Source organism: Coregonus lavaretus (genome assembly GCF_964263955.1).
Source record: "Coregonus lavaretus genome assembly, chromosome: 16".
Lineage (NCBI taxonomy): Eukaryota > Metazoa > Chordata > Actinopteri > Salmoniformes > Salmonidae > Coregonus > Coregonus lavaretus.
In genome coordinates, this window is record NC_140003.1 from 19,499,736 (window position 1) to 19,523,755 (window position 24,020).

At 42.5% G+C, this 24,020-nt stretch overlaps 1 protein-coding gene across 1 annotated transcript in view; it reads right to left on the reverse strand.

The window, feature by feature from the left end:
• Positions 1-517: 517 nt before the first annotated feature.
• The window catches only part of gtdc1 (glycosyltransferase-like domain containing 1), a 31,387-nt gene continuing 7,884 nt past the window's right edge, over positions 518-24,020 (reverse strand). Inside the window, exons 4-9 of the mRNA XM_084179459.1 lie at positions 12,864-13,130; positions 5,490-5,599; positions 4,218-4,362; positions 1,665-1,735; positions 1,176-1,267; positions 518-980 (exon numbers count right to left, since the gene is read on the reverse strand). Of these exons, the coding sequence (XP_084035585.1) occupies positions 897-980; positions 1,176-1,267; positions 1,665-1,735; positions 4,218-4,362; positions 5,490-5,599; positions 12,864-13,130 (769 nt within the window). The 3' untranslated portion in view covers positions 518-896. The remainder of the gene's footprint in view (positions 981-1,175; positions 1,268-1,664; positions 1,736-4,217; positions 4,363-5,489; positions 5,600-12,863; positions 13,131-24,020) is intronic.

Below are 24,020 nucleotides of genomic sequence, written 5' to 3' on the forward strand. Positions count from 1 at the left end.
AAAATGTAAAAAAAAGTTTCATTCTTCCTGGAGGTGTATATTTTAATAAGATTTAATGTTGCTAAAATGCTGTCAGTTCCACTTTAATGGCAAATGGCTGTATTCTTGTTAATATGTTTTTTATGAATAAGGTTTTCATCATATCCCCCATTTGCACAAAATACTTACTTGCCAGATTGCAATACAATATTTCATACACTAGCAGAGATGTGCGTACGCATCGTCTAAAGTTTGCAGGGAGGTGAGCACATTCTCACGCCAAGTACATTTTTTATAAATGCCAACTTTTGTATGAACTGGCGCACCCACATTTTGGTGTATATTTTGTACGTACGCACGATTTATAAATGAGGCCCCTGGCAACCCATGTGGGGAAGCAGAGAATAGCATTTCAAGCCACAACTTGGCTGCCACTCTGTCGGGAGTGGTGGGGGGTGGGGGGAAGCAATTCCAGCTCCAGGTCCTCTCCAGTACAGGATACAAATGAATAAAACCGGATATATGAGGCCTTTGAGAAACCTTTGAAAGAGTTTACATGTTATTTTCTCTTTATTTCAAATTCAAACCACGGTAAAAGACCTCTCTCTCGCACGTGAAGATGGGGACGTTTACAACAGGCACAATGTCTCAAAGGCATGGCTTTGATTTGAGCAGAGTGGAGCTGAGTGGAGAGAGAGGTGGTGGGGACAGGCTGTCTGAGGCCACCACAGGTTTGTAGCCCATGGCTCCATGTCAGGCAGCTATGACGACAGCCCTCACTCTCTACGCTGCAGACTTTCCATCAACCTTTAAATCCATCTCATTCTGCCACTAATCGAGTGAAGTAAGTGTGCCCACTTCTTAGCAGATCCGTGGAGACTCGCCTTGGGCCCAGTTTTAGTCTGTCTGTCTGTCTGTCAGCGATGGTGGTCCTCTTTGCATGCCAGCAGACTCCTGAAGTCCTCCTTCAGAGCAGCCCAGGAATAGGAACTGGTGTCAACCTACAATACAATACAGAGGAAAGAATGAAAGGCAGGAATAAGCTCTGGTGTCAACTGTCAACTTACAGTACAGAGGAAAGAAAGGAAGACAGGCAGGGTGAAGGGTGAGGAGAAACCTTAAAGAGAGAAATTAATTGTGAACTGAATGAAGCGTGTTAGCTAATCCCGTTCCTGTCATGTCAAAGTGTTAATTACCTTAACGTGATGTCTCCTCACCACGTATGGCCTTCTGCACAGTCCCTGTAGTTTCTTATAAAGCTGCTCAGGTGTAGAGTACAGATACTCCTCTGTAGGACGGAGAGGGGAAAGGAAAACATACTTTAATGAAACAAAAACCTCAAAGCACAGGCTAGATACAGCTCACTTTTTTTATAATTAAAAATATATATTACCCTGAACTGGGACAGGTTTTACATAATTAGACTAGTATTATTTTTAAAGATTCATATTATTTATGCAAATCTAATTTAAGGAAGAGGCACAGCTACGGTGTAAATCAGGTAAATTAGATTTTTTTTTTGTGCTCATTAATCGTAGCTTTGACTTCAGCGTTCTATTTTAGTGATTTATTTTTCAGATTTACACCTTGAACATCTAAATACAACACATTTCTAGAGATAAGAACATTTGAGAATTAAACGTCTTGCAATGCAATGGTGTATTAGCGTATTTGTGTAGTAATACCTGGGAATATTTCAGGATACACCAAAGCCTTGGGGCAGAGTGGATAGCAGCCACAATGAACAGCTTCTAGCCTGCAATATAAAATTGTATAATTTAGCTTCCTGTCAAAAGCATTGGCTTACAAACAACAAGTGTGAAACACATTTGGGCACCAGTTCTATAACATAATCATTTTGTCAGAAATCCATTTGCTGAAAAAGTGCACTCTGGTCTTGCAAAAGACAGACAAAAGTTGGTTTACTCTGTCCCAAAAATTGGAAAGTGAACACAATATCTGCCCCTATTAACTGCATGAGCTGAACAGCGTTGTCAAAATGGGTCCCATTGTGTCTTTGTTGACATTGGTTTCTTTTGATGCACAGTTCAGAATAAATGAAGTCCCACAGACTAGCTGGGGAAAGAAAGCATCCGGACATAGCACATTTCCCAGCAACACAGTGGAACTCATCCCATTCTCAAAATGATGGGGAGAGAAAAGCATCTCTTTCACTGTTAACTCACATCATATGCAATGTTACAGCATGTTCAAAACCATCACAAAAGAGAGGACCTAAAATCCATCCAAATGGTTTTCAAATGTGAATAAGTTATTTGTGAAACGTTCATCTCCTGAAATAACTTGGAGATAGAAAAGACTGTTGGTATGGTACATAGAGCTTCCCTCCACTTTCATCTGAACCTCACTGACCAGTGCAGAAACCTGCCTATTTAAATATTTTGTAGAATGTGCATCAATATTGATGACTCCTCAATTTCGCTACTTTCCATCAGTTTAGTACATCATTCTTCATGCAACAGACGTACATTTTTAAACATGGGATTTGTTCTTGGGAGTTTAATTTCATGTTAAGACTAAAATGATGGGTGAAATCCTCACACGTATGCAATGACGCCATTCACTAGTCTGCACTCTAAAATGTGCCTAATATCCTCAAACTAGTTGTTTACAGACTATTTAGTAGTGACGGATACCAATATGGAAATTCTATATACAACATCAGCTGCATTTTACAATTTAACAAATGGCAATTTTTTAAATAGCGGCAATAACTGCAATATTGTTATTCTTTCAACCTAGTAGGTTTGACAGGCAACAGTTTGTTCCTGGGCAACAGGGGTTTAATAAGTGAAACTACCTTTCGGCACCGTATGAAAGTGGTTTATGTTTTTTAATAGTCTAATTGCCTTTGCCTGCATTCCAAAGAATAGCATGGCTAATCAAGCTAATTTAAAGGTAACAAGATGATAGCCCCCTAGTCTATGACAGCAAAATATATGAAACTGATTATAAAGGTCAGTTCCGTTTCAGTGGCGTAAAGCGTGCAAATGGTTATAAGGCTTTCCATCTCAAATATAATTAGCCGATAATTTTGCTGGGGTAATTGACTTCTTCACTGCTGGGCATGAATAGGCGTTTGCTCACATCGCCAGACCATAATTAATCAGATTAGGGCCAAATTCCACAATAATGAGGATGAAACACATTGGTGACACCTCTGTCCAGCAATATGACTGGACTTCTCTTTTTTCGCTTATTGTGCTCTTCAGAAGCCTACATGTCTGTTCATCCTTCAGCAGAATGTGGAAATGAGAAACCCTTAACTATTTTCTTGTTTTGAACGCTATGTGAAGCTGATGAAATTGAACAGATATTCTAAATCCCTTACTAATTTAAAAGGTTTGTAATGGAACACACAACGAGCACCGATATCTATTTAGTTTACTTTCAAACAGGTGAGTGAAGCCGATTGGAATCTGGAGGAAACATTTAACATTCTCATCCACTTGAGCATCTCTCTTAGGAGAACCCAGTGTTGATATTCATCCATTCAATGTGTGTTTCTCTATTGTCCAAAACACACACAAAGGGCCTTCACCACCACCGCATCCGCAAGGTTTACTATCAATAGAGCTTAGTGGGTGGTCGTGTGTGTCTCAGATCCCCCTGGTTTGGATCAAAGGAAGTGGAAAACATAATTGTACAAGACTCCCCCAGAGGGACATCCCTTCCTCAAACTCAGGACAGTGTTTTTCACAACCATAATTAGCACATGGCTTCTATATTGTACACAGCTAAGCTTCTAACATGTTTTCACCCAATCTATCTAAGATAGATTCCCACACTGACTGCATGAAGCAATCCATAGAACTAACACACCACCAGGCTGGTGTTTTGTAAGATCACAACCTTCCTCTCTACTGAAGTAGCACTACACTGGCTCCAGTCTTGCTCTACCTTGGCTGTGGGCAGGATCTGACGAAACCCTTCAAATGCACAGCACAGGTGACTGAAGTTTTGCTTCATATGGTAGCAAGTCTCATCATACACTTTGGACTCTACCTCCCTAGAGGTAAAAACACTTATTTCTAAGAGTTTTTAGTTTAGTTTTAATGAACTATCTCTGCATTTTTCATGTAGACGACATGTCAAATTCAAACGTTTCCTTCACATGAAAACCAACCAAAGTACTTTTCATTCATTCTTTCAGCACTTCATATTTTGTTGTGTCTTAAGTAGCAATTACAAACAAACCAGGAGAGTGAGTAACTTACATGGCCACTCCAAAAAACTCATGCTTGGCTGTGGAGACCACCACATCTGCCTGGCAGAGGACCTGTAGGTAGTCCTCTTTACTGGGCATGAACCCCCAGTGGAGGACATGGGCATTCAGGTCCACTCTGGCCTCCGCAAAGATGTCTGAATGGGGAGGGGGGGGGGAACTGATGTATATTATTCACAATAATCATAATTGTTACTGTATGAATGAGATCAAATAGCATTATTTGATATGCTTTCATTTGATTGAGTAAAATGCGAGAGTAGACTGATTGACTTTGTCCAGTCGCTCACTTCGTGAACTCTTTATAACCGATTATATTCCCACATAAAGGACTTGAGTTTAATGGAGGACAAATTAAATTAAATAATGCAACAAAATGCATGTCATTGAAAAGCCATCTGTCCGTGACATTCTGGATTCATAATGACTTCCATGCTGCTGTGTCTTCACAAAATAGTGATGATATCAGGAAGATGTTTCAGTGACCAAAAAGTGTTTTGGAGAACAGATCAGTGTGACAGGGAATGGACTGAATTCAGAAAAACTGAAGAAAAAACATCCTATGAAAAATAGAGGTCAGAACTGAAGCTGAGGCATAAACTTTGGACTAAAAATGATATACAACATGAGATCGGGAGAAACAGGTGAAGGGTGAACATAATCAATACCGTGACCCTATTTAGAAAATCAAAGTAGATTAAAATTGTTCTAATGCAATTGCCTTCCGAGCAATCATAAACGTAATTACTAAATATGAGAAAAATTTACGGTCTCTCTTTCCATCTGTTTATGCTCCTATAAAAGTTTACATCCCAATATGAGAGAGTGTGTTTCCTGTAAGGATGTCTTTGCTTCCAGCCATGGGGCCAGAATGTGTATTAATTTACTTAACACTCAGTGGTGAATACATTGGAGTGTCCTAAAGTCATTATAGCGTCATCATCTACTAATGGGGAGCGGATTTGATCAATTAAACACTGTCCTGAGGGCATAAAAAAAACTAGCCTGTCAGACGACCTTAACCCTACACTTACTCAAATTACCAATTACATTGAAAGCCATAAGAATGACATACAGTACGCCTTGGGTGCACAAGCTTATACTACATCGTAATAAACTACAGCTTTTCACTCACCTTTCGAGAAGTTGTGCAAAGTTTTCTACTCAATGTTTTGAAACCAAACATCCACTGCTTTGAAAACGAGTGTCATCGCAAAACCAGAGCCCACTTAATCCTTTGCTTGTAAAGTGTGTGTGTCTGTACCTGGTACGTCAGTGAAGGTCTCCCCCAGGACAGACAGTTGAAAGCCCAGGCCTCTCTCTTTCAGCTTCAGCAGCGTCTTGAAGAAGAGCTCGGGGTCTTTGTCGTGTTCCCTTCAACCACAAACAGAATTCAGGGCCTTTTGATGGTGCTACGTACACACACACACACACACACACACACACACACACACACACACACACACACAACACACACAGGACAGGCTCTGCTCTGATGTACGCCGGGCGTCCAAAGGCTTACCCCTCCCAGTACCATTCTGCTCTGTGATTTATTTACACAGAAACACACACACACACACACACACACACACACAGAGAGGCCAGGTTACACAAGGCAAGGCAGCAGCCAGAAAGAGAGAAAGATCATAGCACTCCCCAGAGGACACTTGACTGTGGTATCGGTGCGGTGTGCGGTGCGCCAGGTGGGGGATTTAACAAGCTGACAGACAGAGAGACAGAGATCCCTGTTGGCTCAGAGAGAGAAGCAGCCAGTCATCCTTGATGTGTTCGGTGCCTGGAAGGCCCTGCTTCTAGTTAACACAGGTGCTGTGTGTTCAGCTGTGGAGCAGATGTCATACTGTGCAAGTGGCCTGTCACTCACCATGCTAATCTGAAGGAGGGAACAGGGAGTACAGTCAACTGATCTAACAGGAGCGTCTGCTCATTATCATTAACAGCAGCTAGCATTAGCTCACACCTGCCTTTAGCGATGACAAAACAGGGAATCAGTGAAACAGTAAAGGTCGATGACACAAATGTGTTTAGAGAGTAGGCTTGTGCCCTTACTAGTGCACTGTCATTTACGGTTCGTCACTAGTATAAACTGTAGAAAATGAATGAAGGTTGACTACATGCAAATGGCTGTGTATCTCTGCTGGCTTCATCTGAAGCTGTAGGGCGGGGGTCAGCGCCTGAGACTACCAGGTTGTGACTGGGAAGTGGTGTTGGAGGGCCAGTAGGGGGCACTCTTCCGTCTGGTCTAATAGAGCCCTCAAGGCCGCGGGCCAGTGAATGGGACACTGACCTCCGTGACCTGCAAAGGGTGCTGTCCCCTGGATGTGACATTAACATGTAGGTTCTGGCTCTCTCTGGTCACTAAACCTACCATGGCATTCACTAAACCTACCGGGCTACCCCCAGGTGGTAAGGGTAGGTAACAACACATCTGCCACGCTGATCCTCAACACGGGGGCCCCTCAGGGGTGCATACTCAGTCCCCTCCTGTACTCCCTGTTCACCCATGACTGCATGACCAAGCACGACTCCAACACCATCATTAAGTTTGCCGACGACACAACAGCGGTAGGCCTGATCACCGACAACGATGAGACAGCCTATAGGGAGGAGGTCAGATACCTGGCAGTGTGGTGCCAGGATAACAACCTCTCCCTCAAAGTGATCAAGACAAAGGTGATCGTGGACTACAGGAAAAGGAGGGCCGAGCATGCCCCCATTCTCATCAACGGGGCTGTAGTGGAGCAGGTTGAGAGCTTCAAGTTCCTTGGTGTCCACATCACCAACGAATTATCATGGTCCAAACACACCAAGACAGTCGTGAAGAAGGCACGACAATGCCTATTCCCCCTCAGGAGACTGAAAAGATTTGGCATGGATCCTCAGATCCTCAAAAAGTTATACAGCTGCACCATCGAGAGCATCCTGACTGGTTGCATCACCGCCTGGTATGGCAACTGTTCGGCCTCCGACAGCAAGAGTCGTACGGCCCAGTACATCACTGGGGCCAAGCTTCCTGCCATTCAGGACCGCTATACCAGGCGGTGTCAGAGGAAGGCCCTAAAAATTGCAAGAGTAGGGACTATTATGTGGCCAGCAGATTCAGATGTTAAGAATCACTGTCATCTCTCCACTGACAATCACTGTGTGTTGAGTATTCTGGTGTAAAATGGCTGCCATGCATGACTCTACACACTGAAGCTACACATTAATGATGGTTGATAGGTTCAGATTTTTGAGTTGCCCCCCGCGAAGCACTATAATATAAATACCCTTCGTAACACCACGCATTGTATTTTCTCACCAACAGATCTCTGAATTATATTAATCGACTGTACTGTATAACATTTTTGTGATGTTCGGTTGTTCATAAAGGAAGCAGGATGTCTAACAGTGGATAGTGTGTGAAGGTCAAACGCCTTCTACAAAGCAGCATCATTCCTCCTAATGCTACCTCCACGGGATCTCCTTAGGTGAGGTACAGACAGATCCCTCCTAATGCTACCTCCACGGGATCTCCTTAGGTGAAGTATTATAGGAGCTTATTTATTCTCATTTTCAGCTCTCATATTCATTGGCATCCCCTGTGGATAAAAGCTAATTCCCTTATTTCCTACCCTTTTTAACTCCTTATGCGAGGCATGAATCCCTATTCCCCCATTACAGATAGAGAGGAGGACAATGAGTGAATGAGCCGGTGATAATAATGCTCTGTGCACTAGGCTACCATCCCCCTCCGTAGGAAAATGAGTGTTAATTAATGTGTGGGATATGACTATCAGGAAGAACCTCTCTCTCAAAACACACACACACCTCGGCAGCGTATCACAGTGCGAGCCCTGACTCCCCACTGATGCCCTAGATCTGTTAATGAGGACCGTTAACCCCCAGCGACAGTCAACCAAGTAGGAGGGAGCTGTCATCCCACTGATTAGAGGGAGAGTGACAAACAAAGGCTATGTGGCATCTTCACAAAATCAGCCACACTGCCAATACGCACCACTAATCTGCTGCTTCTAAGGCACATCAAGGTTGTTTTCGAAGGTACAGTACAGTTTACAGTCAGAACTCCCTCAAGTCAGCTGAACTGATTTTTCACTCCAACTATCCCATTCCCATCAGGTATGCCCTCTTCCAACATCAACAGTTATCCTATATTCTGCTAGTCTGGTCTCGAGAGATACGAGGTTGGTGCATCTTCCGTTTGCTTATTTGTCACTCCTAAGTTTACAGCTCCGACTAACACTACTTTTCTCTTTCTGCGCTTACTTTATATACGAGTCCTTTGTGGTGCGTTATCACCCCTGTGACCTCACAGATGAATGCAGATGAAGCCGGGTAAAATGATCAAGCAAAAAGTATGTTCCGTACTACCCAGAAAAACCTCATTAATATGTATCACGTAGCAGCTAAAAGAAAATAAGATCCTCTCATTTAGAAATCTGTGATTAAATATTCTCCTTTATGTTGCACCCAAGAGGTGCGTTTTAAAATTCAAATACTATTTACTCCAATGCACAATGTGAAATGAGCCCAATCACCAGAAACCAAAGGACTGCGCACTAATTAAGGGGACACTTGAAAGACAAAGAGTTGGTTGTTGAAGATAGACCAACATGCAGTAGGAGGGGACCGAGGAGATTCTTCCATTCAAAGGCCTGACAACATGCACCACTGTAGATAGTGGTGATTTTTAAATCATAAGTCTAGGAGAACTACAAAGGGTTAGACATTTCTTAAAATAGAACTAACTTTGGGAACGGCAACAGGCTGCATCTTCACACACAAATAGATATCCTTCAGTGCTTGCTGCCTACTACATTGTACCGACCCCACATGACATAGTCTCATTGGAGTATAATGCCTCTAGGTTCAGCTCACAAATGCTGAAGAATAAATGGCCATAAAGCATAACAAACAACACATTGTAGTGATGACTCTGAAAAACATAACTGCCCCTTACAACACAAAAAAAGATGAGTCAATCAGATCATGCCCCTGTATTTAACTTCTATTTCCTGGTCCTATGTCAGTCCTGAGGGTTGGTTGAGGTCAGGTTGGCGGCCTGAGGCCATGCCAGGGGAAAGCCCAGAGCAGGATGGGTTGGGGTCAATACTGAGAGACTGTTGGCACATCACTGGACGAGTCTGTGCGTCAGCACTTAATGACCAGTGGCCCGTCTGGACAGGGATTAGCAGAAAAACAACAAGCAATACACCCAGGCACCTCAGTGACGTTAGGCTAGCCCCTCTCGCAGGGTGTACTATAATCAGGAATCAAGAATAGCGTCATATACTACATAACATTCTGAGGGTCTCACACCGCCGCGATGTGTTTCTTTTTCTCAATTGCCTGCTGTGTGCCTATGTGACCTACACATCTTGATTGCGTTGTTTGTTTTGCAATCAGAAATACTCCAGGAGGACAATCCTCTTGAGGTAAAAGCTGATCCTGATCAACCTTAGATGGAGCTAAAGCCCCTGGTAGCAGAGATTTAGTCTCCGTCCTGCTCTACTCTTCTCTCCCGCTGGTTTTTATCATCACTACTGTGGCACGAAGCCATCTTCACCTGTAAAACAGCTGTCCTGTTCTCTGGTGGGGCTGATCTGATCACCCTGGCCTGGTCGCCCAGGCCACTGCCTGCAATAAGACAGTCCTGTAATCTGAGGATGAACGCCTATCCAGGCCACACACAGATTAACAATCTGCAACCAATGATGAGCACAAAAAAGTGAGGCCAGAGATAGAAAAAATGTAAGAGAATGAAATGCAACAAACTGTGAGCTCTCTCTCTCTCTCTCTCTCTCTCTCTCTCTCTCCCTCTCTCTCCCTCTCTCTCCCTCTCTCCCTCTCTCTCCCCTCTCTCCCCTCTCTCTCTCTCTCTCCCCCCCCCCCCTCTCTCTCTCTCTCTCTCTCTCTCCCTCTCCCTCTCCCTCTCCCTCTCCCTCTCCCTCTCCCTCTCCCTCTCCCTCTCCTAATTTACCCCAGAATAAGCCAAGGTTTATGAAGCCTGGATGTTGGGAGTGATAATCCATCTGTGTTTTGCTCAGTTTAGAGGAGATTACATGATGGGTGCTTTTGTTACTGATATAAGAGTAGGTGAAAAACACACACCCAACCCATGCAAACACAGAGCGGGAGGGATAATGGAGAATGGCAATGACGATGCCGACAATGGCAAATCGTGTCGCCAGGGAGGAACTACGGCACTGGTGGTCTTTGCGGTTGTTAATCTGATTTACGGACATGTTTTGGTGAGGAAACTAAGCCTCACTGCCGAAAGGAGAATGGAGTCAGAGGAGAAAAATGTGAATCCACAGAAAAGCTGTTGTCTTTCCTCTCCAACACAGATGAGCCAGAGATAGAGAAATGGTGTGCCAAAAAAGGGGCCTACACTACTCTAAACAATGTAAAGGATATTTCTGCTTACGTAAAAGAAAAACATTCACAAATCCACCCAGAGTATCTTGATACTTCCCCCTAACTGTTACACAATTAATGTTTTAATATGCCATTTCTAATTCGGACTGGGAAACCACACAGTAAGAGCATACCTGTTTATAGAAATCCTTAGCAAAGCTTAAGTTCAAAACACAACCAACAATAGCTAGCTAGTTTCCCTCTTTTAATGACATTGTTACACAAAAACGTGTTAGTAATTTTCCATGCCCTCGGTTTGTTGTCAAACAACACTCTGATGATCCAAAGCAAATAACTTTCCGCAGGGTTGGTACATACGTACATTGCTGTTGGAGAGGTATTTCCAGGTCATTTGGGTTCCAGAATAGGCCTACGACATGATCTTTGGATTATGGTTTACTTGACTGCTTTGTTCTAAGGCATGCCGTACGATGCCAGGAGTGGCAAACACAGCAAATCAAGCAAGGTAACAACAACCCAGTTGCCAAACGTGTTTGCTGTTTTTGTCAATCATGACAGGTGTTTTGATATGCTAACACGCTAGCCTTCACAGTAGGTTCCAAACACTTTCTTCATGTTTCTTAGTTCTGAAACAAATAACCTCTATCCATAGGGTTTTCCTAGAGTCCTTACTAAACAATCATCTATGGTTAACATTCAACAATACTTCAGAAAGCCTTCATAACTCTTGACTTGTTCCACATTTTTGTTGTGTTACAGCCTGAATTCAAAACGGATTAAATTGAATACATAAGTATTCACACCCCTGAGTCAATACATGTTAGAATCACCTTTTGCAGCAATTACAGCTGTGAGTCTTTCTGGGTAAGTCTATAAGAGCTATGCACACCTGGATTGTACAATATTTGCACTTTTTTATTTATTTTATTCTTCAAGCTCTGTCAAGTTGGTTGTTGATCATTGCTAGAAAGCCATTTTCATGTCTTGCCATAGATTTTCAATCTGATTTAAGTCAAAACTGTAACTAGGCCACTCAGGAACATTCAATGACGTCTTGGTAAGCAACTCCAGTGTATATTTGGACTTGTGTTTTAGGTTATTGTCGCGCTGAAAGGTGAATTTGTCTCCCAGTGCCTGTTGGAAAGTAGACTGAACCAGGTTTTCTTCTAGGATTTTGCCTGTGCTTAGCTCTATTCCGTTTATTTTTATTTAAAAAAAACTCCTTTGCCTATGACAAGCATACCCATAACATGATACAGCCACCACCATGCTTGAAAATATGAAGAGTAGTACTCAGTGATGTGCTGTGTTGGATTTGCCCCAAACGTAATGCTTTGTATTCAGGATATAAAGTTAATTTCTTTACCACATTTTTTGCAGTTTTACTTTAGTGCCTTATTGCAAACAGGATACATGTTTTGGAATATTTTTATTCTGTACAGGTTCCTTCTTTTCACTCTGTCATTTAGGTTAGGATTGTGGAGTAACTACAATGTTGTTGATCCGTCCTCTGTTTTTTCTCCTATCACAGCCATTACACTGTAACAATTTTAAAGTCACCATTGGCCTCATGGTGAAATCCCTGAGCGGTTTCCTTCCTCTCTGGCAACTGAGTTAGGAAGGACGCCTGTATCTTTGTAGTGACTGGGTGTATTGATACACCATCCAAAGTGTAATTAATAACTTCATCATGCTCAAAGGGATATTCAATGTCTGCTTTTTTTATTTTTACCCATCTACCAATAGGTTCCCATCTTTGCGAGCAATTGGAAAACATCCCTGGTCTTTGTGGTTGAACCTGTGTTTAAAATTCACTGCTTGACTGAGGGACCTTACAGATAATATATGTGTGGGGTAAAGAGATGAGGTAGTCATTCGAAATCATGGCAAACACTATTATTGCACACAGGTAACTTATTATGTGACTTGTTAAGCACATTTTTACTCCTGAACTTATTTAGGCTTGCCATAACAAAAGGGTTGAATACTTAATGACTCAATATTTGTTTTTGTTTTTTATTAATTTATAAACATTTATAAAAACATAATTCCACTTTGACATTATGGGGTATTGTGTGTAGGCCAGTCACAGAATCTCAATGTAATCAATTTTAAATTTAGGCTGTAACACAACAAAATATGTAATAAGTCAAGGGGTGTGAATACTTTCTGAAGGCACTGTATATGTGTTCTTGTGCGTGTGTGTATCTATCTCAAGTGTAGAGATGAGACAACAACTCACCACCTATGAGGCCAGACGATATGAAGAGGTCTGACGTGGCCCTCTTCTCCTCCTCTATCCCCCTCTTCCTTCTCCTCCATCTCTCCCCCAGGCCCTCTCTCTTCCCTGAGGTGAGAAGGAGCCTCAGCCTGCCTGGTGCCTTCCCTCTGATCCAGCATGGCAGCCTCTAGCTCTGGGCTCAAGCACAGCGCTTTGGGAGCCAGAGGGGAGCTGAGACTGAGAAGTCCCTCCTTTTCCTCTTCAACAGAATTTAGTAGTTCTTCAGGCCTGTTGTGGTTAGATCAAAGTGACTCATGAAGACATGCATACTGTATTGCGCCACTTCATAATGTGATAAAGACATAAATACACCATGGTATGACCCTTGATGATGATCCTGCAGTATATTATTATATACAGAACAAAAATATAAACACAACGTTTAAAAAGTGTTGGTCCCATGTTTCGTGAGCTGAAATAAAAGTTCCCAGAAATGTTCCATAGGCACAAAAAGCTAATTTCTCTAATATTTGTGCACAAATATGTTAACATTCCTGTTAGTAAGCATTTCTCCTTTGCCAAAATAATCCATCCACCTGACAGGTGTGGCATATCAAGAAGCTGATTAAACAGCATGATCATTACACAGGTGCACCTTATGCTGGGAACAATAAAAGGCCACTCTAAAATGTGCAGTTTTGTCACACAACACATTGCCACAGATGTCTCAAGTTTTGAGGGAGTGTGCAATTGGCATGCTGATTGCAACAGAGCTGTTGGCGTGGGGTTATGGTATGGGCAAGCATAAGCTACGGACAACGAACACAATTGCATTTCATCGATGGCAATTTGAATGCACAGAGATACCGTGACGAAATCCTGAAGCACAATGTCATGCCATTCATCCGTTGCCATCACCTCATGTTTCAGCATGATAATGCACGGCCCCATGTCGCAAGGCTCTGTACACAATTCCTGGAAGCTGAAAATGTCCCAGTTCTTCCATGGCCTGCGTATTCACCAGACATGTCACCCATTGAGCATGTTTGGGACACTCTGGATCGATGTGTACGACAGCGTGTTCCAGTTCCCGCCAACATCCAGTAATTTCGCACAGCCATTGAGGAGGAGTGGGACAACATGCCACAGGCCACAATCAACAGCCTGATCAACTCTATGCGAAAGATATGTGTCGCGCTGCATGAGGCAAATGGTGGTCACACCAGATACTGACTGGTTTTCTGATCCATGCCCCTACCTTTTTATAAAGCTATCTGTGACCAATATATGCATATCTGTATTCCCAGTCATTTGAAATCCATAGATTAGGGCCTAATGAATTTATTTCAATTGACTGATTTCCTTATATGAACTGTAACAGAAATGTTGCGTTTATATTTCTGTTCAGTGTATTATGACACTTTTTTACAATAAAAAGCATAATAAAAAAACAACATGTTAGTCATTTCTCATAGCCTCAACTTAATTCTACACTACTTCAGTGTATACTATTACTGTTGTTTTACCGTGGAGCCTCTGAGACATGGGTTGACCCTGTGAGGCTTGTGGGGCTCTGAGGTCATCAACATGAGACTCTGCTGGCCTGTGATGGAGATGGAGCTTGTGTTCTAGGAATATTGTTTAAATGCACTTACCCATGCAGGCAGGCAGGCACACACACTATTCAATTTCACAGCAATCTAAGTAGATATGAAAATCTCCTCATATAACTGTATCCATCTTGTGCATTGTGAATGGTTTGCATCACTAATGAAAACAAAACAGAGGAGGATCTTCCAACGCTACCGAAATCCTCAGTCTTTGTCAGGTTGCTTTGCTTGGAGAGGGAGACTTGGATGAGGAAGAGAACAAGCACGGAAAGATGCTGATGTCATTGACGAAGGAATGGGAAACACATTTAAAGTGCTGGCACCAAGGCAAGTGTTCGTGGCTAGGGTGAATTTATGAAGGCAGGAGCCACTGCTTTTCATGCTACAGAGTGGCATAAACTGAGGGGCTTCTTACTGCTCTAGTCAATCTAGAGATCCAGTCTACTTATTACTTCTGGATGATACCACAGGGCCAGACCAAGATTAGGCCAATAAGTATTTAGTCAAGAATTACTGGTTCACAGAGGAATTCTCATTGGCTTTATGAATACCTGTCTTTTTCCAGTGGGTGAGGAAGACAGTATATGAAAGCATACCGCCCACAGCCTTGGTCTTTCTTAGCAACTATACCTGAACCAAATGAACCAGCAACTATTGTAGCAAATACAGTTGAGTTTAGGCCCATCCTGAATTTCATTAAAAGCTTGTTACTGACGCCAGAAGAATCCTGTGGTGAGAATGACATCACGGCGTGACGAATCTCCGCTGACAGATTTAGCAATGTTACCATAAGATGTTGATGGTGTTCATGGCCTTTTTTTTCTATTTCTGGAAAAGTCATCTACAATGAAACAATGGGTGTGGTACCCTATAGGCTACAGTATATGGTTCCAATGCACTTTATTGGGTAAAACCAGTTTCCTAATGTCAACTTCCTTAATCATCTACCTCAAGCACTACTGTCTTTCACATAATTAATCCTTCTTGAGGAAAGAGACTGAATAGAGGGTGATAATATTGCCTTAGGTGTGGAAGGATTAGCATAAAGAATGCATGAAAACATATGGCTAAGCTAGAGGACAAATGTTAAGCGCTGTCCGTCTCTAGCAATGCACTTGCGTTATTAGAATCTATAAAGCCTTTCTTTCCAGAGCAGTGTTGCTGAAATCAAGCAGCAAGACATTACCTTGACAAGGCATTGATAAACCTGACAAAGTGGGATAGAGTGGGCAGATGGATATATAACCTAACAGATATGGACATGGGATCGTCTCTGCCGTACCGCTGGACTGTGGAGCTGACAAAGAGCCACTTGTGGTTAGGTATGACCAATGAGTCTGCCTCACAGCCCCCTGGGAACATTTCATTCGATAAGCCATTTTAAAAATTGGATGAAGGGGTTTAGAATAGGGGCAATAAAAATGCTGCCTGATCTACCGGCAGAAAGATAGAGAGAAAGAGAGAGAGGCAGAGAGAGAAGGAAAGAGGGAGAGAGAGCGGTACTTAGGGAGAATGCCGCCAATTAGCTTATTTATAAATCAACAGCAATTTATGTGATGGCTTTACCTCTGCATTTGATTAAACGTGAAAGGATGAAGAGGGGAGTCAAAGTCAAAAATCATTTGATCTAATTTCCTTTATTGGCAATAATCACAAGTGTCTCTCCCACTGGGTAATGAAAAACGGCAGTGATCTTGAGCCACGTGAGGCTGGGCTCTGCTCTGCTCTGGGGAAGGAGGAGAATGGAGGCCTCTGGGCTGTACACTCACACAGTAGCCTTACACAGGCTAGCCAAGGACTGTTCGGTACATAAGTAATGTACAAGCTCACATGAAACACGTACCCAAAGAAGACCAAAGTGCTGTTTGCTAATATGATAAGTATTAGCTATGACAATGATTAAATGTAGGTGATGGGTTTTTTTCTTTGGTTTGTGAGATTGAGGTAAAATCTATAGCACCTGTGGTACCAGGAGTTGATCAGCATAGGTTCCCATTAAGTAACTGAGTTAGAACTAACACAAAGTCCTGTTTTCAACAACAATAGACACCACTGTTGAGGTGATCTATGGACACTCCTGGTCCTTCCAGGATGAATCTGACCTGAGAAAGTGGGAGTGAGTGGCCAGAGTAGGACAGAATACAGGACACGGAACCATCCAAAGGTTTAGCATCGAGGTTACTGTCCTGAGGGCATCACTTCAAAACAATCTCATCAGCATAATCCCCAAAACTAGCCATTTAGCCCATCTAATAGTGGCTTGATGAGGGATGGCCAGGCCAGTCAGCCACTCTTTAGCCGTTCCTGAGGCAGCGAGAGCACTGGGAGAAGCCTCAGCCTCCGTGGCATGGATGGAGCAGGTCATTAAAGCACATTAAGATCTACATTAGTCATTATGAGGCTGGCTAACTGACCCTTTAGTCAGAAACTATCGGTGCAGTCCACTCTGCAGCACTCCTATGAGGGACGCTGGTCTACTGGATTTGGCATGGCGATCGGAGGCTATGGTCAGCGAGAGGGCCCGGGGGGGAATTCCTCACGAGTGTTCTGACTTAGACAGAGATTAAGGTGGAAGGAAGGGGAGCGAGGAGGACGGAGGAGGATGGAGGACGTTTTTCCTTCAGTGTCATGGAGGACTGTAGAGCTCAGAGCCTGAGAGACCCAAAAGTCATAAAATAATAGGGAGTTTTTTGTGGTGGTTATTGTGGGAAAATTATGACATTATGTAATATGCATATGGCTTGCAAAATGTGACATCGGGAACAAGCAGCTTACACCAGAAGCACAGACATCTGCTGTGGAGCGCAGATTGGGCGGTAATACTCTCCGATACACCAAATATAACCTGTCCGCTCAATGTTTTTCATCCAGGTTGAGCTTCGGACATGAACATCCCCATGTCAGGATTTTATTTGTTGTCACAAACATAGAGAGGGATATGGAAGTCCCATAATGCATTGCAAACAAGAGCGAGAAAAAAGTACAACGTAAAGCATAGATCCCTCAGAAACATCCAACTAACCTCCGTCCTCACAATACGTGACCGTTTTCCTCTGTGGCAGTGAACCATTATCTTTTACTGGGTTGGAACTAGGGTTTCAAAGGGAGGGTATATTACTGGAAACTTTCAAAGTTGACCAGTAAATTACCAGAATTTTGGTAACTTAAGTTATGTTTTGGGGGGGAATTTTATAAGATGACATCTAGTGGCCTTTCTGGGTACTTCAGATTATCATAGGTGTCTGTAATTATCTCTGGCCCTTTGTGTAGCCTTATTACATGTACAATATATACAATTATTATATTCAATAAAAATGGTTTCTAAAAAAAATTATGACAAAGATGTATAAATATAAAACATTACCTTAGTGAATACCATTGGTGTATGAGGGTTTCAGCATGAAATAGGGCGGCAGGTAGCCTAGCGGTTATGAGGGTGGGCCAATAACTTAAAGGTTGCTGGTTCGAATCCCATATCTGACTAGGTGAAAAATCTGTCAATGTGCCCTTGAGCAAGGCACTTAACCCTAATTGCTCCTGTAAGTTGCTCTGGATAAGAGCACCTGCTAAAATGTAAATATCCTTTATATATTTTTTTTACAAACTTTAATTTATTTCACTATGTCAAAATGTCTATGTTGTAAATATTGTGGTGCCAAACTGGTGGCAGTTGTGGAAAAAAGTCAATAGTTTCAGAGTTAATTGAAAAGAATGCCATTTTTGATTAGATTATTTTTTCATTAATTAGCCTATTTTTTCTATTGAACCATATGGTCTATCTTCCAGAAACTCATGGACAACATGGACACAGATATATATTTTTAAAAAATGAATACTATACATAAAAACAAATTATTATTTTTTTAAACAGCAAGCGCTATGATGAACTGGCTCTCATGAGGACCGCCACAGGAATGGAAGACCCAGAGTTACCTCTGCTGCAGAGGATAAGTTCATTAGAGTTACCAGCCTCAGAAATTGCAGCCCAAATATATACTTCACAGTGTTCAAGTCACAGACACATCTCAACCTCAACTGTTCAGAGGGGACTGTGTGAATCAGGCCTTCATGGTCGAATTGCTGCAAAGAAACCACTACTAAAGGACACCAATAAGAAGAAGAGACCTGCTTGGGCCAAGAAACACGAGCAATGGACATTAGACCGGTGGAAATGTGTCCTTTGGTCTGGAGTCCAAATTGGAGATTTTTGGTTGCAACCGCCGTGTCTTTGTGAGACGCGGTGTGGGTGAACGGATGATCTCCACATGTGAAGTTCCCACCGTAAAGCATGGAGGAAGAGGTGTGATGGTGTGGGGGTGCTTTGCTGGTGACACGGTCTGTGATTTATTTAGAATTCAAGGCACACTTAACCAGCATGGCTACCACAGCATTCTGCAGCGATACGCCATCCCATCTGGTTTGGGCTTAGTGGGACTATCATTTGTTTTTTAACAGGACAATGACCCAACACACCTCCAGGCTGTTTAAGGGCTATTTTACCAAGAAGGCTAGTGATGGAGTGCTGCATCAGATGACCTGGCCTCCACAATCCCCCGACCTCAACCCAATTGATATGGTTTGGGATGAGTTGGACGGCAGAGTGAAGGAAAAGCAGTCAACAAGTTGTGGGAACTCCTTCAAGACTGTTGTAAAAGCATTCCAGGTGAAGCTGGTTGAGAGAATGCCAAGAGTGTGCAAAGGGCAAAGGGTGGCTATTTGAAGAATCTCAAATATAAAATATATTTTCATTCCTTTAACACTTTTTTGGTTACTACATGATTCCATATGTGTTACTTCATAGTTTTGATGTCTTCACTATTATTCTACAATGTAGAAAATAGTAAAAATAAAGAAAAACCCTTGAATGAGTAAGTGTGTCCAAACTTTTTACTGGTACTGTAGATTGCCATAGATGACCTGTTAACTACCAAAATTACTGAAGATTCCGGTAACTACGGTAAATTACTGGTAGCATTGCAACCCTAGTTGGAACACAGAATAAAATTAGCACCTTTCATTGTGACACGCGAGCACCCAGGGGACAAGACTCAGAAGTCATTCTGTTCCAATTAAAACACTCCGTGTGCACCATGATGTCATGCTCTGTGGACCCATCATGGTTACATGCTTGTCATTGTCCTTCTAAATCTGAAGTATGGGGTATAAATCTCATTTGTGTAATGGGATAAACATTTAGAACAATATGGCACAGGACAGATATCTGTGTATATTGAAGTTAGCTAAAGTTTGAAAAGCAGAAATGGTTAGTGTCAAACTAGTTTCTGGTGAAAGGAGGTTGTCTGAATGAGATCCACGTTTATTTGACAGGTTGTAGATGTAGTCTGTGGGACCACAGGTTGTAGATGTATAACTAAAATGAACATGAAAGTAACATAACAGTACATATTGTTAGTGTTATTGGGATTAGTTCAGATATCAGTCTTTGGAGGGTTTGTCATGGACACACATTCTCAATAACAATTTTGTGCTTAATATAGAAAATAAATAGGTGATCATTTTCAATCTCCTCCTCTTTCAGCTTTGTCTGAGGCTAAGCTCCCTTAGTTAGGAGATTATTGCATTGTGTAGCTTGTTTTGAAAACACCCGTTTTTCTTGATTATGTCACCACTGAACAGATGCCAATGTGTGTTAGCTAAAGTTTGGTATTAAGGACAAATCACCAATGCAGGGTTTGATCCTTAATTCGTTCCTATTCATCACGGTTAGTTCCCCGAACTTCAAAGCAACCATATGGACCCAATTGTGGTCGTTCCTGGCACACGAGCGACTGAAAGCCGAGGCACTACCGTACCTCCAGTTTCGCTGTACACTGTCATCATATGTTGTGCTGAGCTCTTATTGCATACTGTACTGTACTCAAGCTATATGTCAAGTGAACTAAACTGGAGTTTTGGGGGGAAATAGTGGAGGGAGGACAGTAGAATGAAAGGATGAGGAGTTGGAAGATAGAAGAGGATAAAGGCGGGCAGAGGCAAATAGAAAAAGGTGCCCGTCGACCAACCGAGCGACAGCTGTTTTCATCATGTCACAGATGAGCTTATAGATGGGTGATTTGATTAGGAGAGCTAGGCTTCCCCCTCCTTCTCACAGGCAGGGTGACCGCCGGTCGGTGACTGGAGAGTAATCAAAGAGGAGATTGTGGGATGAGCGTTGGGTCATCTGAGGATGACAGGCTCTGGAGGCAAATGGTGACAGTGGATTTGACCCCCGCGGGGCAGAGCGGGGCTGGCTGGCTGGGCTGGCTGGGTGAGTGAGGTTTAGGGAGATTTACCTCATCGTCTCAGGCTGTATCTAAACGGTGTCATGATCAAGATTAGAGGTTAGATTGGAGTACACAACAGATTACGTGGTCATATCAATCTGTTGAACACAACATATTGTTCTAGATTTACATTAGTGGTAAACAAGGGGATAAATATCTAGGATCAGTCGAAAGTCAATCCATGAACAAAGTCAGAGAGAACGTGATGAATCATCTGAATACAATTCACATCAATTTGGTAATACAAATAATGGAATCAAGCAGACAAAGTAGCCTGAATTCTTTACACTTTTCCACAGATCATAAAGTGACTAAATAACCACATCAAGGACTGTACTACAGCATTTTTCTTTCTTCCCGTCTCTATTTGGTAGATGTTTCTTAAATTAATGAAAACTGATCACCCTGTTGATCCAATTAAGCAATAAGGCCCGAAGGGGTGTGGTATTTGGCCAATATACCACGGCTAAGGGCTGTTCTTACACACGATGCAACGCAGAGTGCCTGGATACAGCCCTTAGCCGTGGTATATTGGCAATATACCACAAACCCTCAAGGTGCCTTATTGCTATTATAAACTGGTTACCAACGTAATTAGAGCAGTAAAAATACATGTTTTGTCATACCCGTGGTATACGGTCTGATATACCACGGCTGTCAGCCAATCAGCATTCAGGGCTCGAACCACACAGTTTATAATGGTATATAAATCCCAAACATCAGTCAGTCCTTGTGTCTGTCTACACCACACCTGTTTAACACGGTTTCCTCTCCTTAAGCCAGTCGACCCAGACAGCACTGCCTTTCAAATTCCTCTGCTCCATCGCTTTAATGTTTCCAATTAGTCCCCACAGTCCTACGGCTAAACAGCCTCACCAAGCGTCACCAAGGCTCGTGGCAACAAATGCCTTCAGAGGTCTATAATCTAGAAAACCTTCGACACTCCTTGGGGTTGTTTGTTCCTCATAGGTTTTCTATGTGGGGTGGCTGATACAACAACAATCTCTCTCTGCCCTTAGACACAAATCAGAAACCAAAGCAAACCGGTTAACCTCTCCATTTTTCACACAAACAGTATTCATCCAAAAGTCTCGATTTTTCTGTCTCATCAGTCGTTTAAACAGTAACACACAACATTAACTGTATAACAGGATATATCTGATCAGGTTATTATGGATTGTGTTGGACTAAACAGATTATATTTGTCCTCCAGTATAAAAATGTTACCATCTTCAACCGGTTGCGAAAACGTCCAGTTGCATTTGAACTTTGTCAAAGGAACGTTTCAAACAGGATATCCTGCCATCTGCTCCTCCAGCAGACTCATTCCAGGAGTCAGTCACTTGAGACCTGAGCTGACTGCCTGCTTCTTCACACGGAGCCACATCAATGCCTTTTAAAAGTAGCCAAAAAAGAACAACCTTTTCCCAATCAACTTAAAAGTAGCTTCAGTTATCTGTAGTGAGTTAAGGGACTTAATGAAAACCGGCCATCAGTGGGGAGGTCCTAAAGAACGTACAATGCTTTCAAGCTGAGTTGAAACCTGCATTAATATATTTTCATGGAACATTAAAGGAGTCCCTCCTTTTGTCTCTTAACATTAACAATGAAGAACCTGTTCCATAGAAGCCTACATTCCCTTGGTTCCTTCCACATTCCTTTTTTAATGCAGATCTTCTATGTGAGAAAATGAAATAACAATAGACTAATCATGATCAATCTGGTTTCCCTCCCCCTTGAACACCTGACGGCATTCTGTTCTCAAGAGGAAAAGGGACACACGCTGTCTGACAACCTGACAGCCACACAAAGACCTCAGAGAGAACTGGGGTGAATGGGGGAAACTGCAGTTGGGTCCCGGGCAAGGCCTGCCAGAATTTGGCACCTGCTGATCACGTGCACATTTGATTACCCCCTCTGTATTCCCCACCCACTATATATACATCTTTGAGTATTGTTAATACGCTGGTCTGGTCTAGTGTGTGTGTGTGTGTATATATACACACACACACACACACACACACACACACACACACCAGACCAGCGTATTGACAATACTCAAAGAAAGTCAATGCCCTGCTGTTCCACCATGATAAATGTGATGGCTTTGTCTCTCACCGCAGGTTTCTGCTGGCTCAGGTCAATCGCTATTAAATTACAAAAGTCCACCTCTCAAAAGCCGATTGATAGATGGATATTGCAAACACACAAACCACAAAGAGCCCTCCATTGCTTTCACAAACCCACCAGTTGTGCAGACCAAAAAGGGCTTTTAGGTTGTTGAGAGTTTTTATTTGTGCATTTGCAAATTCATTTGGGCTCTCAGTAACGCCACAAACTCTCCAGATGATTTGAGCGCATTGAGAGCTTGGACTGAGTGAACATTTCTGAGAGCGACAGAGCAACATAAAAATACCTATACAGAAATATCTTCTGGTATTTCTCCCCCATTTGTTTCTCTGAGCGTTTTATATTTTCAAAGAGCTGGACTAACTGTGTTTGGAAAAGGACCGCGGGCATGTTGGGGGATTGTCGGCCATGCATATAATCGCTTACTTACACTCTGTGAGTTTGCTTTGGATCAGGCAAATTACCATCTGAAAATGAGCTGAAAAACACTCTGGGCGAGAGGCCTGCGTCATCCATGGCAGCTCACTTTCAGTACTTCTTACCGCAGCAAATATACAGGGAAACATAGAGAGATACACACAAACATACAAACACACACCCTGCTCAGACACTTTAGTTGCATCATTGCTTTCAATGTACTTAAAAATGAAAGATAAAAAAATACTCTAAATACTATAAACAAACCTTACTCTTAATCTTGGCACAATATCTGGCTATATATGTGGTAACGCATTATCATGATGTTGAATGTTAAACCTGTCACTGTGAGGGAATATGCGCTTCCAGCATAAAGTGGACTCAAATCACATAATACACTCGCTCTAATTGGGAAGGCCATAAAATAAAGTCTGCGTGACACAATTACTGCAGGCAGGGTCACACAAACACTCTCACACACAAGTTTCATGGACAGGGAGACGTAGGCTTAAATAATTAGCTATAATATGCCACAAGAGTATGCTCAGAACAATATGTGCACTTGGGTGAGCGGCGGAGACTGCTTTCATCTTTTGCACTGTGTTCGGTCACCCCCGAGAATGGCAAGGCTTGAAAGAAAGCACAGGAATCGCTAAAAACCTGCATCATATGTTTATGAATTTCTATTCAATAAATGCCATGCCGCTCCCATGAAAATATGGGCATTATGGTTTTGC